At 39.4% G+C, this 14,916-nt stretch overlaps 1 protein-coding gene across 5 annotated transcripts in view; it reads right to left on the bottom strand.

Moving 5' to 3' along the window:
• Positions 1-14,916, bottom strand: part of klhl4 (kelch-like family member 4) — a 133,786-nt gene that overhangs the window by 58,712 nt on the left and 60,158 nt on the right. Inside the window, exon 1 of one of the 5 annotated variants that reach the window (XM_064328149.1) lies at positions 8,435-9,333. The exons of 3 other annotated variants lie outside the window; for them this stretch is intronic. In XM_064328149.1, coding sequence (XP_064184219.1) covers positions 8,435-8,859 — 425 coding nt within the window. In that variant the 5' untranslated portion in view covers positions 8,860-9,333. Of the gene's footprint in view, positions 1-8,434; positions 9,334-14,916 lie in introns of those variants that run through there. One more of the 5 variants, XM_064328148.1, reaches the window with a different exon arrangement.

The raw sequence follows: 14,916 nt of genomic DNA, 5'->3' as shown, positions 1-14,916 counted from the left end.
GCCTGCCATCTGTGCCAGTTGTTACCTTTATTGGTGTACAATAATCTCACAGCAGAATATGGAGAGATTATCCCAATCACAATAAATGTAACACTTTAAATTTCAGGGTGAAATAAAGTAAATGGAAGCAAGGTCATATACACCACAGGGGAACAGAAAAGAACATCACTAGTCTTAACTGAGGACAAAAGTTTAATATATCAAAGCCAACGCATGTATGATTCATAATAAATTATTCCTACAGCTGATAAAATGAAATATATATATATATATATCAGTGAGCAATATAGAAAAATCGGAGAGAAGACTGACAATGAACTACTCTTTTATTTTTGACTCCTTTATGAAATGTATCCCCATGGGTGACTAGCAAAAACTTCCACAGAACCTAGCATTCATAATTCATGACATATATAAGATATGCCACAGCCATTGTTTCAATTTTCCAGAAAGAAAAAATCATGGGCAGATGTAAAGAGGGAAAACTGCTGTGGTTCTGCAATGCCTTAAAAGTAAAGGGTTTAAGATGCAATCAGCTAAAATGCAATAAAATGTCCTTTGTAATGTAGTCATATTATACATATCCATTTTGGTACATAATAAATAGACCTGTTACTGATATGGTATTAATAATATAATAATAATATAGGCTACAAATTTTATGAAAAGTCATTACCTTATATGGTACCCTTTTTAGGCAGAGACTGTAATACCTATAATGTATACAATGGATATATATTCTGAAGATGGTGATATGCCGAGCAGACTGTACATACGAACAGACTGCCTGACACTAGTCGCCTGCACTGCTCTAGCATATTTGAGTATGTGAGTCTCCAGAAATGGCTGGGCTGAACCTCAGCCCTAGCTTTGCTCAGCCTGGAGAAACTGGTAAGAGGACATTTCTAAATTAACTTTTAAAATAATTTTTGTTGCATGTCCTGTTCTGTTATTAAAATGTGCTTGTGTATCGTATTTAATTTTACATAGCATTGGTGTTTGTCTACTAGAGTTAATTGCTGTGGGGTCCTGGCATCATTAAGAATGTACAGGTTTGCAAAAGAGGAGTGAGAAAGTAAACAGGATAAAAATGATCTACTACCTGATCCACCCTCTCCACATAGTTTTTAAAAACCTCTGTAAAAATACAACAACAAAGTGTTGTATTGTGTAAATTACCTGCATGGTTGTACCTGTTTAAAACCTTAAATCAAATCGTTATGAGCTCGTTACAGATTAGCATTTTTGTTTGGTATAAAAGCGCTTGAGCCTGAGCAGGGCAGAGGAACATCTGCACAAAGAGAATAAATAGGTGAGTTGTCTTTTCCAGTAAGACAATGCTTTCATACTAGTCTGGAGAAACTGCTAGCATGCCGGTCCAACCCCTCACAGTATTAACATATATTAGCACTCTGTTCCTACCCCCACCCCCTCTGTCGCTCACGCTCTCACTCTATTCCAAGAAAAGAAAAATACTGCTGAAAATGGAAACCTGGATATTTAATCAACTAATACTGCATTATGCATGAGGACCATGTCTGACAGTGCACTGTGATACTGTGAGAGATGGGCAGATAGATACTAAACATAGTGCTGCCACTTTTTTTTCTTCTTTACATTGCTATGGTGACGACGTTATAAAGCTAAATCCAAATTAATTTATTTTCAAAAATATTTTATTCATTACATGGGATGGTCGGCCCTGGCTGCTTTACAGGTTTTTAATGAACCGTCACCATTGGGAAATCAAATCCAATTGGAAAACGTAGAACAGGTGATACACAATCCTAAAAATTAAGCTAAGCATTGAGTGATGCAAACCTAGTAATGAAAGTGATTTCACAAAGCTCGCCATTCAGCCTGGACTGATGCTCATTCCACCACCTCCTGGAACAGTCCTCCTTGTTTAATTGAACAATCTAAATGTAATGTGATGGCACACGGAAGGCAGGGCTGGCACGCTGGCAATAATGCTTTGGTTTGGATTCCTGATTGCCCAGGGGTACCTATATTTTCATCATAAAGGACATTGAATAATAGCGGTTTGGGAATTGAACTTTGACAACAAGGAGTTTGCGAGTTTTAATCATAGTGGGACTTCCTGGTAGCAGACATTGAGACAGCCATTAAGCTACTGTAATTCAATAATAATAATAATAATAATAATAATAATAATAATAATAATAATAATAACAATTCATTAAAAATTCATGAATAATGAATTTTATGCACCATTAAATAAAAGATTGTTAAATTAAAAATGTAAACAAAGCACACAGTGACTCAAAATTCATCATTAATACAAGCAGTAATTCACCTGGCACCTTGAACAAGAGAATGATGTTTCTTAAAAAGCAATGTGTAAAAGATGTGCGCTATGCAAAGATGTCACTTGCCCTTAAGCATGTGCAGCCCTAACGTTTTGTATCACATGTTCATCATTTACATTTTTTATTATGTTCAAAGCATCTCTGTAGCTGTCATTGACAGATTGTTTATTCTAGCTTAACCCTTGTCCAACAGTGCCATTCACTGACAAATTTGAATAGAACGGGCTTAATTTCTTTTTACCTTAAATTTACCATGAAGCCCAACTGAAATAAGAAATCCAAGGATGAACTGGCCAAGAGGGCAGGGAACGGAGGGCAATATTAATTAACTTAACCACATAAGGCAAAACAAAATCCTGATTTGGTACCATTTTACCCAGAGGGGATAAAATCCAATAGATTTATAGCAAGGTGACCGTTTCTCCAGAGCTACTGCACAATTGCGGCCCGGAGACAGCAATAAACCACCTTCAAGGAAGTATTAAGGGCAGCACCTAAAAGGCGCCTTTGTGCTACCAGAGTCAGGAGGGGACACCATTCAGCAGAAAACATAATTTAGCCAAAATGTGTATTTTTGTGTGACGGGACAGGAGTTGTTAAGTCTTGTTTGCTGGTAATTGAAAAGCACAAGATGTTTACCAATGAGTAATTGTAGTGAAGCATCGTCAAGTATGGGAATCCTTATCTTTCAGTTAAGGACTATTCATCCGTCATTCGTGTTTACATTTTTATTCTTGTGATCAACATTCAGAGGTATCAAATGATTGTTGTTATTTTTAAATATCTGATTCATTAGCTTTCTGTGAAAATGCACCAAAATGTGTAATTTTTATATGAACACTTTGGAATTATGCAAAGCAGACTCCCAGATTTCAAACTTGCAAAGGATTCATTGCATGAATCCTGCTATTGCCTCAAGAACCTGCTATGATTTTTACCTTTCTGACTACTCTGTTCTTTATTCGATTCTTTTTGTCTTACATCAGAACTGACAAAGAAACAAGCAGATTTATTCTGTGCTGACCATAAATATTTAAACCTACGTATGGAAATGAAATATTACATTCAGACCTCTGAGGGGAGTGAAACAAGGTCTTGGTGCTAAAAATTCACCATTCACTAAAGCCATTTTTAACATTGTATATTGTGGTTTTCAGCCTAATTTAATCCGTTGGCGATTTTAGCCTGTGTCCATTTCCCTGTGACATCTTAATCGTTTACTTTTCATTTTATGGGGGGAAAAACCTAATTTTATGGAGGAGGGCAAAAAGAAAAATATGAAAAAGAGGATTTCCAAATCACGTTCATTTTGCTGCGATCATGGGAGAAACTAAGTTAACTCAGGCCTTTGTGTTTAAAACTGGTTTTGTTGAGATAACACAGATTTATCAATGTACTGTAGCTTTGTTCTTCAACCAGCTTTCAGCCGCAAAGGGGAGAAAAATGGCAGGCAGATGCTATAAAATACATGTCACTGTCAGCTTATTGCCTCATACCACCGAATGGATTTTTCCCCTCCCAGATGATAAAACAGTGCATTGTGGGACCTGATGCACATGGTGTGATAAATACATCACACTGTCTGAGGAGAGGTGAAGTCTACAGCTTGACTCGGGAGACGTGTTTAAGTTCCGCCGGGGGTGTGAATGATTTCAATTAAAATTGGACTCCAACAGAGCCTCTATCCAAAGTTGATCAGGCGAGATTAAAAATATCTTCATTTTTCAAAAACCAATTTGAAAGGCAGAGAGATACAAATAAATAGGTTTGTTTTTTGATCAGGATTCCAATGGACCATTGCTAAAGAATTCCAGAGGGCACCTGGTTGAGGGAACTGTTTATTTGCATAATTGACATCCGTAGCGACTGAAGCAGCGCATTTTTAGAGACGATGGAATAATGGCATTATCAACTGATAAAATGTTTAGGAAATGTGATAATTGTAGCTCATAAACAGAAGTGTGCATTCCAGGATTCATGCTGAGCACAGCATCCTTTTCTTTTCCTTATATAAGAACCCTGCTGTATTCCTGCATCAAGTTCACAAGGTAATAACAATCAATAATGTTAATGCCAGCAGCACATAAAGAGCATTGAACCTACTTTGTGCGTTCAGAAACTATAGTATCACATCTGTACTCAAGAGGGTGGACCAAAAGAAACCGTATTGAGTGCCAGGGCTGTCATAAAGGCTTGGGTGTGAGGTCAAAGGTTAAAGACTGCACCTACAGCAGAATATCGAGAAGAGTTACCGCAGGGTTAATGACGTAGGAGGACCTCTGTTTCACACCTCCCTGAAGCCGCAAGCATTAACCATTTTTAGCGTGGGCTGATTTGTAGCCTGTTACATACTGTGTGTATACAGTGGTCTCCAGTCAAAGTGAAAGCTATCGATTCTGAAGGAGAGGGGGAAAAAAACAGAGAGGCTTTTAAAGCTGAAGGGCATACTCGCCAGATCGCCCATGTGACCCTTTCCACAAGAGGACCTGAGAATGTGAAGCCCCCCTCCCCCCAGCAGATGGAGAGAACCACCGTACCTTAAAGAAAATTCAGGTCAAGATCCCCATGAATTATGAATGCCCAGCCCTCTGCTGACAGTGGCAGGTGACCTTAGCGCCATTTTTGCTGCTCAGCAGCTGAGGAAACGAGTCTGTGAGCAGATAATGGGAAAGGTCCTGGTCTGACAGCATGGCAAATTTGCAATGAAAATGTTCAGTTCTGAGACTTTATTAAACCACTGTATCTAGTGTCTGCTTGTGGTAACTTCCACTCCCCAGAGTTTGCACTAATTAGACCATCTTTAAGAGATTTAAAGGTCATAGGTTCACTTAGGTTTGACCCTTTCAAAAAGACTCTTTGGATAAAAAGGCTAAACGTACCGAGTACATATAAAGTCTTCTGTGTTCACTTTTTTCTTTTTTGCAGTTACAAATGTTAGCAGTATTTCTGTTTGTGTTATATTTTTCTGTTTTTGGAAACACGAATGTGTGTACTGTTGAGTAATGTGTACATATTGTACTATGAAAACATGGCAGCAATTCTGTCTTTAACAGATGAAGCTTTCAACTCTCGCCTGCTCTGTGTAGGAGTAGCTGGATGAGCAATAGGGTGGCGTAACGCAGATGGCCTCCACTGAACTCCTACATGTGTTTCATGAAGATTGCTCTTCTTGCTTGGTATCAAACTGTTTCCAAAATCTTAAAGCCTTACAAAACATAGCCATAACAGCTGCCATCTCTTGTTGCACTGATCTAGTGTGTGAGCCGCACAGAATGAACTGCTAGAACAACAAGCCCCTTCAGAGGAAATGGTAAAGGAAAACAGGAAACACACCATATCGCGCATTCACAGGGTTGTTCACATGCAGTTAAATGCAAACATATTGGGATAGTGACACATTCTTAAATTATTTTGGCGTTGTATTCCAGCACATTGATTTTGAAATAAAACAATTAATTTAAGGTAAAAATGCAGACTGTCAGATTTAATTTGAGGGTATTTGCATCCATATCAGGTGATCTGTGTACGAATTACAGCCGTTTTTCATACAATACATAGTCATAGTTTTATTTAAAATCCAATGTGCTGGAGAGCAGAGCCAAAATAACCAAACTTGTGTCACTATAACAATACTTCTACATTTAAGTGTGTGTTAATATCATTTTCTGTCACAACTGGCCCACCTGCTCATGGGTTATTTCAAGCAATACAGCCATTGACACTGTTTAATTTGAATTTTAGTATTACTATCAAGGGTGTTTCTATAGAAAGCCAAAAAAAATTGCGATTGGCCAACTTATGCATTTACAAATTACATTATATTTTTGCCTTTTTATTTTGTTCTTGGTGCATATTGACAATCCAAGAATATGAATTATTGGGTTCTAACTACAAATAGTATAGTTTTGAAATATCAAGCTTTAAAGGTTTCAAATCCCCAAAAATAGCATTGTATTGCATTATATCAGTCTCATTTTAAACATGGTTTTAGAAGTCATTTCAGGTATTCATTCTGTTATATAGCAAACAGTAGAAGTTTATAATTCAAAGCTTGTTTCTTACCACGGTACACACATTGACGTATTTCAGAAAATATTTTATAGTACATAAATGTTATTTTAGTATAATGTAAACCAAAGTCCTTTATATCTTTTCTCTGAATAGCTGTAGGTGTTTCTTTAAGTAACAGCCTGTCCTACTACAGTTTAATTGATCCATTGTGCATTCACTAATGGGGGAAAACTACATTGATCATGTATTGATTAAAGCACAGTTATCTACAACTAAGACCATGAAGAAGAATGTAATTCATAGATTTTTTGATGGAGTGTCTTTCAATGAAGGTGCTTGGAATTGGCACTTAATGCATCACTTTTCCCAACCACTTCATGTTTTTAATATTATCCATCCCATATTAATCTCCTTAGACCCACCCTAAAAAGTTAAGTATTTACATTGTATTGATATAATACAAGGGAGGCCTTGGATGTTAAAAACATGTTGCAGGGAAAGTATTTTGAAAAATATTATTTATATTATTTTCATTGAATGCGTTTTGTTATGTAAGCTTCACCATAGTAGAATACGGTTTTTGAGATTTAGATTAAAGATTCATGCCCCCTACACAGAACAAAAAATAATTGCTGGGTCTTAGGAGGTTAATGTGCAACCTCTTGCTAAAATCCAAGCAATACAGTGAGATAAAATTTATCAAGTCCCTCTTGGGTGGTATTTAATGTTCAAGCGTAAGAGATGTTTATTATGCCTGTTCAATTGCTCCAAGGCACAATAAAGTCAAATGTAAGAGCCCTGAGTTGCACCAATGCTGACATTAACACTTCCAGTGTAAGAGCAGAAAAGACAAAGAGCAAAAGAAAAAAAAACTGTCTTTGCGAATCTGATGACATCACCTCTTTATAAGGCTCTGTCATGGCACTTCCTTCTGAGAGAAAAACTGTTTACTTCCTGCAGAATCCCAGCGTGACATAGTGGCAGACAATGGCACACATATTTCTCCTGCTGACAGTCTGCTATTCCAAATCCCTGAAGAGAACCTGCTCACGAAGAGGCGAAATTGCAGACGCAATTAACCAAACATTTTTTAATTGGCCTCATCTAGCGAGAGAAAGGGCTAGGCTTGAGCTGACGATCAAATGAGGACCATTTCATTCACTTCGATTGCGCTTACAAATGTCAGTCCCACTATAAATAATTAATGTATTTGAATGCCTTCCATCATCTTTTTTTTAATGCCTGCACCAAAACACTCACCTCTCATATAGCAGTGTGCTTCCTACAACATTTATAACACCGTGGAATAATAAATGAATAAGCACCAAAATCTCCCTCCCATGAACAGCAGTCAAGAGGAACAGTCATGGAGGGTGGCGCTGAGGGGGACTGAACCCCGAAAAACAGTAATTAAACAATGGTGTGCATATCACTGGTGCACTAACACAAAGAGTTGTGATTGCAAGCAGGGGTCTGTGGTTTCATGGAGCCTATGGTCAGATTCATCTGCTGAATAATTTCCCAGAGGGTACTTTAAAGGTCTAGCTTTCCGGACCTTCTGTGCCTGTGTCAGAACTGCCCCCAGGTAGGCTTTCAATAACAACAAGATCACTGGAACAAGTACAGTGACTGCACTTGCAATCAATAGCTTCAGAAGTGGTTTACACAAGCTTAGCCATTACACAACCTTATTTAATATTACATACTGCAAAGATGTAATTGGCTATATCATATTCCATTTCCCCATCTGCTGAAATGACTATTCACAATGCAACGAGCTTAAACAAAGGCTCACTTACATGATTCCTTCTTTATAAGACATTTTACGATAGACCACTTAAACCCAATTATGCATAATGGAATACTGATTTGACAGCACCATAATTCAACCTTCAAATTTCATTTTGCCTGTGCATTACACCTTATTTTGCCCACTGTTCACAATCTACAGTAACAATGTTGCAAGAAAGCTTTAAAAAGCGCAAAAATATTATTTGCCTCCTAAAGATATCCAGTTCCCTTACAGTTGCCGGTACTTAATCTGTCTCCCCAGTCTGGGTACGTTTTACGCAGGACGTTCCCAAGCACCGTACCTTTCCCTCGCTTCCACTTCTAAAGGGTCCTCCGGGTGGCTCTTCACATCCTCCTGGCTTCTCTTGGCGTCCTCCTTTCTGGCGCTATCGGGAGAGCCGGATTTAGGCAGCTCCTCACTGGACTGCAGGTGTGGGATGAGGTTCTGCTGGTGCCATGATTGATGGCCGGGTCTGGCGTAGACTGGCGTGGGTCCCGGGGTCGGCGCCAAAATGCTGTGCACAGGGCTGTTGCTCTTGCGAAGCCCACTCCTGTCCCGCGAATGACTCTTTAACCTGTTCTGGGCCGGGTTGCCCCGGTGATCAAAGCCCTCCTGCTGGATGTAGCTTCCGCTGCCGGCCGAACTCTGGGAGGAGTGACTGAACCAGCGCCAGCGAAGCCTGAGGATCTGTTTCACGTCAAACTCCTTTTTCCCCGACACCGACATCCTCTTCTCCTTGTTTAATGAAGGTAATAAAAAGTAGAATTCCTCTCTTTCACGCACTCTCACTGTCCTTCTCTCTTTCTCCCCCTCTCTCTCTTTCTCGCTTCCCTCTCTGTTGTTTATATGCGGAGGAGAAAAGAACAATCTCTGCTGCTCTTGTCTGTGTCTGGGCTTGCGCTCGACACAATTCCACTGCTTCTCGCTCTCTCTGCTGCTCCTGGAGATCAGTTAATGCACATGCATGATGCGTTTTCTCTCTCTCTCTCTCTCTCTCTCTCTACATACACACACACACTCACGCAGGCTGAAGGCTGAAAACGAACAGGAGGAAGCAGTGCCTCACAATCCCAGTGCTATTTCCACTCGCTTCAGCTGATGATTTTAGGCTGCTCCCACCACAGGAGGTTGGGGATCATACTGACAGGATGATGAGGTCAGACCTTAAACAAGTAAATCAGCTTAGAAAGGAAAGCAGCAGCCAACAGCACTCTCCTCTAGGCAGCTGTGTCTTCTGTGCTCTCTCTCTCGTGCTCTCTCTCTCTCTCTCTCTCCCCCTCCCTTTACCCCCCTTACTCCCGCTTCTCCTTCTCTCCTCCCTCTCTATTAACTCTCACCCTCTTCTTTTCCCAAGTCTTTCTCTCTTTTAATGTTATTTCTACATTCTTACACACTTCCATATTAATTTGCTCATGCACACATAAATACACACAAACGATCTCCCCAATAAGCCCATGACCAGCTCCCTCACAGTGAAAAGAACCTTATGAAACCTAGTGACCTGTAATTATACACACACACACACACAGAGTTAGTTACACTGGTTTTACAACAATATCCCATGTATAGAAGGTAACCCAGGGCAAGTGGACTCCATTCTCTCTCCATGCAGGAAAAAGCAGAAATACAGTATGACCCCCACCCCCAGTGTCTTAAGGACATCCAGTGAATTAATGAATCTCAAGGAAAGATAGCCTTGATGGACTGCTACTTCTGTAGGAGTCGTAGAACCATATGTGATTCTAATGTGTATGTAATAAGAAATGAGGCACACCATTCATAGAAAACCGTGCGGACCTGGAATTTATAATTATCACATGCTAGGAAATAAAAAATAATTGGTAAGCACAGTCTTATATGTTACCTCTTAATGCTATTCATATTCAGATAGTTTTATCTTTCAATGTCATTTGGTTCAACGATTTAGCGAAGATCACAGGGGAGATTATTCACAGAACGATGAGACAGGTGTCTTTACCCTGCTGTGATTTTATCACGCACAAGCTTGAGTTCCCATACCATTTCAGCATTCAGCTTTCAAAAAAGACATTCTCCATTGCGGCCTGGCGCAAGCATTCCCATCGCATTTTTGTCAGAGCGATTCAGCCATCAAGCTAAAACTTCAATCAGTGACACGTGACACATACATTGCCGCATTGTTTTTGGCTAACAATGCATCGGCGGCATTTCGAACAGCAAAATATTACCCAATGCTTCAGTAGGGCAGCTCTCCCACAGAAAAGTTACATTTCAATCCTTACCACAGCCTCCTGTGAATGTACAGCTTTTTGACAGCTTTAATATGAGCTGTTCTGATAATTTAGGGAAGGGATCAGAGTACGTATCCTTATGTGTGGGCTCATCTATATTCGTCTATGACAACAGAGGTGGCAGCTACTCCTTGGGGACTGTGTCAGATATAGTGAGTATTCTGATAAGAGCCAGCTCCTTTGCAAGATGCCATTCCTGTGCGGAGATAAAAGTCCTTGCAAGATGGTGCATCATAGGAAATTGTAACTACAGGGGAGGGATGAATCCCATGTACCCATGGGGTTGTTGGAGGCTCCCTGCAAGGTGTAGTCAGATTTATCTTTTGGGAAACCTTCAGCAGAACTGTCATAAAAAGGATTTAAAAGATACAAAAAACAGGACTTCAATGCCAGATATCATGTTCTGGTATTGTCTGACAGGTATGTGGTTGAATGCAGTTTGCACATACAGGGAGTTCTACTGGAGGATAATGTGGTTTTATGCATGCTGGCAATGCTACCACGATACATCTATCTTTGTTTAAACTGCCTGACCAAAGCTCTAAGATCATGTGGCTCCATAGAATTTACTCACTCAGCTGTCTTTTGTATAGATTGTGAAATATGACTGGTGTGTTACTATGAATCACAGGCATTTACACACTATGCTCTTGAATAGAGCTACCTGGGAGCTTCAGTACTTGCCATTCTTTTTAAAGCCTGTGGCGTGCTTCCTACTTCCTCAGTCTACATCATAATGACAGGGCTAATGAAAAAAAACAAACATTCCCTCTTTCTCATAGAAATAACATAAATATGAGGGTTACAATCGGGGCTGGAAATGAAGCTCACCCACTCGCCAGAGGCAAGTGGTTTATATTTCGGGCAAGTCCAATTTGAAGCTCACTAGTCCATCAGGCAAGTGAGATTTCTTTACTGGCGATTTAAGGGAGTCTATTGTATAAAATGTGATGTGACTGAACATCATAATCAGTGATTATCAGTCACTAATAGGCAGGAGTTGGGTTAAGGTAGTTAAATGACACCTGCCTAATCCAGTCTCTACCCAAGTAACAAGCTTCTATGGCAACATACATTTTTAAACCTTTGGTATGAAGTCCTGTCAGTTATGAATCCTGCGATTAGTGAAACAAAATCATCATCAATCATTTTTTTCTTGCACTTCCCCCACTCCCACCAAAGAAGATAAGTGAAGTCACTGCTAATTACGAAAAGAACAGAGTGGTCCTTTCAGGAGTGGAGACAGAGAGGGATGAGTGTCTGCTCGATCAGACAGCTGACATAGTATCTACAAATTATAAGTTTGAAAGTATCAAATTGGCCATATAAAACAACAAAATTGTATAACCTGCTGTCATTTTTAAACTTGTTGGGATACCCAACCTGGCCCCTGGCTCACTCAAGATTTCAATCAATGTAGCCTAGATCATTAATAAACACATATTTTGTTTTGAAGGGATATAATAGAAAACATGTATTTATGGAGTTTAAAAATGGATACTAACATTTCAGCTGGGCTAGTGGAAATTATTGCTGAATTATTGTTGGCTGTCTAGTGCCAAAAATCCATAAGAGCCACCCCCGGTTACAATAATTTGGATATCAGAATCTTAACTGTTGTATTTGAAAAGCTAGGCTCTGTTCTGTTGCCTTGTACAGTTGAATGATAACTTTCACCTCTGAGAATATGAACCATAACAAAAAATATGAGTTCATAAGCAAGTCTGAAAGAATTTACAAAATACAATAATGGGATCCAGATATCCTGAAAGTATTCTGCTGGCAGGTTTTACTAGCCCATAACATCATTATTTACAGTGCCCCTTCCAGAATTCCTCGATTATTGCACATTTGTCACACTGAAAGGTTTCAGATCTTTAGACAAAATGTGATATTAGACAAAGAGAACCTGGGTAAACACAGATACATTTTTAAAATTGTTATTTTATTTATTTAATGAAAAAGTTATCAAACACCCGTACCGCCCATTTGAAAAGCTAATTGCCCCCTAAAATTTAACTAGTTGCACCACCTTTAGCAGCACTAACTGCAACCAAATGCTTCCTACAATTTGAAGTTTTTCAAATCACTGTGGATGAATTTTAACCCACTCTTCTTTGCGGAACTGCTTTAATTCAGACAAACTGGTAGGTTTTCAAGCATGAACTGCTAATTGTAGCTACAGCATCTCTATTGGTTTAAGTAAGGACTTTGACTATGCCACTCCAAAGCTTAAATTTTGTTTATTTTCAGCCATGTTGGCTTGCTTTTGTGTTTCGAACTGTGTTTGGACTGTTGGTATGATGTTCTTACAGTAAAATTCTGCATTTGCTTTACACCAGACACGATGAGACCTGCGTCATCCAAACAGCTCTACTTTGGACTCTTCTGTTCATAAAATATTATCCCAGGTGTTTTTTTTCCGGAAAATGTGAGACAAGAAATGCTGTTTCTCTTGGTTAACAGTGGTTTTCACCTTGCTACTCTCCCATGAATCCTATTTTGGCCCAGTCTCTTATTTTAGAGTCATAAACACTGACCTTATTTGAGGCTAGAGAGGCCTGCAGGTCTTTGGACGCACTTCTGGGAACTTTTGTTACTTCCTGGTTTGGTTGTCACTGCATCCTAGGAAATATTTAGGTACAGTATCTCACTCCTGGAAAGATTCACCACTGTCCCAAATGTTCTTCTTTTGAAGGTAATGGCTCTCACTGTGGTTGGGTGGGGTCCCAGAGCCTTATAAATGGCTTTGTAACCCTTTCCAAACTCAGATATTGCAACAACTGTTCTCAGCTCTCCCTGATTGTGGCATAGTGTGCTTGTAGAAACTTGGTGGTGTCTACTTCACTCTGATGGTAAGATTCAGTGAAATTTAGATTCAACAGGGCTGGCTGCAATCAAGCCTGCCTGTGTTCATTATCTATAACCGCTTATTCCCAGCATGCACTGGGCAAGAGGCAAGAATACACCCTGGACAGGTCACCGATCTATCGCAGGTGCCTCTGTTCAATCAGCTGAATATAATTATCAATTAAAAAGATGAAATACTTTTTTAATATTGTATTTTGTCTAAATTTCTGAAACAATTCAGTGCAACAAATATACAATAATATCTGAAAGGGGCAAATCATTTTTCATAGCACTAAGTACTCTGCCAGCATTTCCAAATTCTGGTCTGGGACAATAAATGGATTCATTATCGCTACCCAGCACTTGGCCAGTGTTTGTGCTGTCTGTTTTGATACAATTGTATGTTGAAGCACAGCTGAGAGGAAATTATTACATGAGACTGTGGAAAAGCAGATATCGATGTGTATTTTTATCCATTGTGTTTTGATATATTTGTGGAATTTTCAGCTCAGCTACCACTGATACAGCCAATAATTTATTCATATGGTGTGCCTTCTACCGAGTGTTCAACTGTCAGGCCTGAAAATATGAAACCGTTATACTTTTAAACCAGGCTGCTCTCTGGGTACTGTGATGGTGGTGTGTATGTGAGTGTGGGGGGTTGTGGGGGTAGAGCTCTCTGCCTTATATCCCAATTAAACCTGCAATGAGAGGGGAGGCAGGGGGGAGGGAGGGCAATGGCCCAATGGCAAAATTCATTTTGAATTTTAATGTCCTGGTGGACTCCAATGACATCAGAGAAGATTTTTTCACACTCCCCAAAATGATTATTTATTCATGTTTTGCATCTTAAAAGCTTGTTTGAATTTATATATTCAGACTAATGTAATGTAATGACTTTCAAATCAAATGTTAAATAAAATCATATGATGCACAAATTTGTCATCTGTAAAAGCCTCTATTATTCGTGCACTAAATCAAGAGAATTAGTCTTCTGACTTTCTTTCCTGTAGTAACTAGCCTTAGGACATTCTCAAAATGAGATTACAGTACAGGGTTCGGAGATCTAAAACCATAGGCTGACACATATTGCATTGTCTGTTCCTTGTTTCGTTTCCTACACACTTAGTGTTAATCCCCATTTCTAATGCAATTAATCTGTTAAAATTCTAGAAAAATCTGTAAAAAGAACTAGAGGCTGTTTGGTGATAAAGGTTAGAGTGAACCGTTTCTCCTTTTTACTCCACAAACCATCAGACCTGGGGCCTCATTTATAAACAAAATGTTAAAGGGATATTTCACTTAAGCCGCGTTTCCACCGCAGGAACTTTACCCCGGAACTAGGAACCTTTTGAGGAACTCAGTGCGTTTCCACCGCAGGAACTAGGGTCTAAATTTAGTTCCGGGGGCTTTATTTTACCCCCAAAAAAGTTCCTGCTCGGGGGGTAGTACTTTCCAAAAGTACCGGAACCTTTGGGGTGGGGCGCAAGCGCTGAAAATTTCTGATTGGTCGACTACTTGCAGTGTTTTATTTCAACCACCATGTTTAAAAATCTGCAGCCGCAAACCGATTTATTTTCATAATAACTTCAAATCAAACTTGTATGTTATGCGGCGCAGTAGCCTAGTTTTGGTTATAGCCTGCCAACGTCTTGGAATTATA

This window comes from Anguilla rostrata, chromosome 3, assembly GCF_018555375.3.
Source record: "Anguilla rostrata isolate EN2019 chromosome 3, ASM1855537v3, whole genome shotgun sequence".
Classification (NCBI taxonomy): domain Eukaryota; kingdom Metazoa; phylum Chordata; class Actinopteri; order Anguilliformes; family Anguillidae; genus Anguilla; species Anguilla rostrata.
The sequence above is the reverse complement of the archived record's forward strand: the minus strand, read 5'-3'. Positions and strand labels throughout refer to the sequence as shown.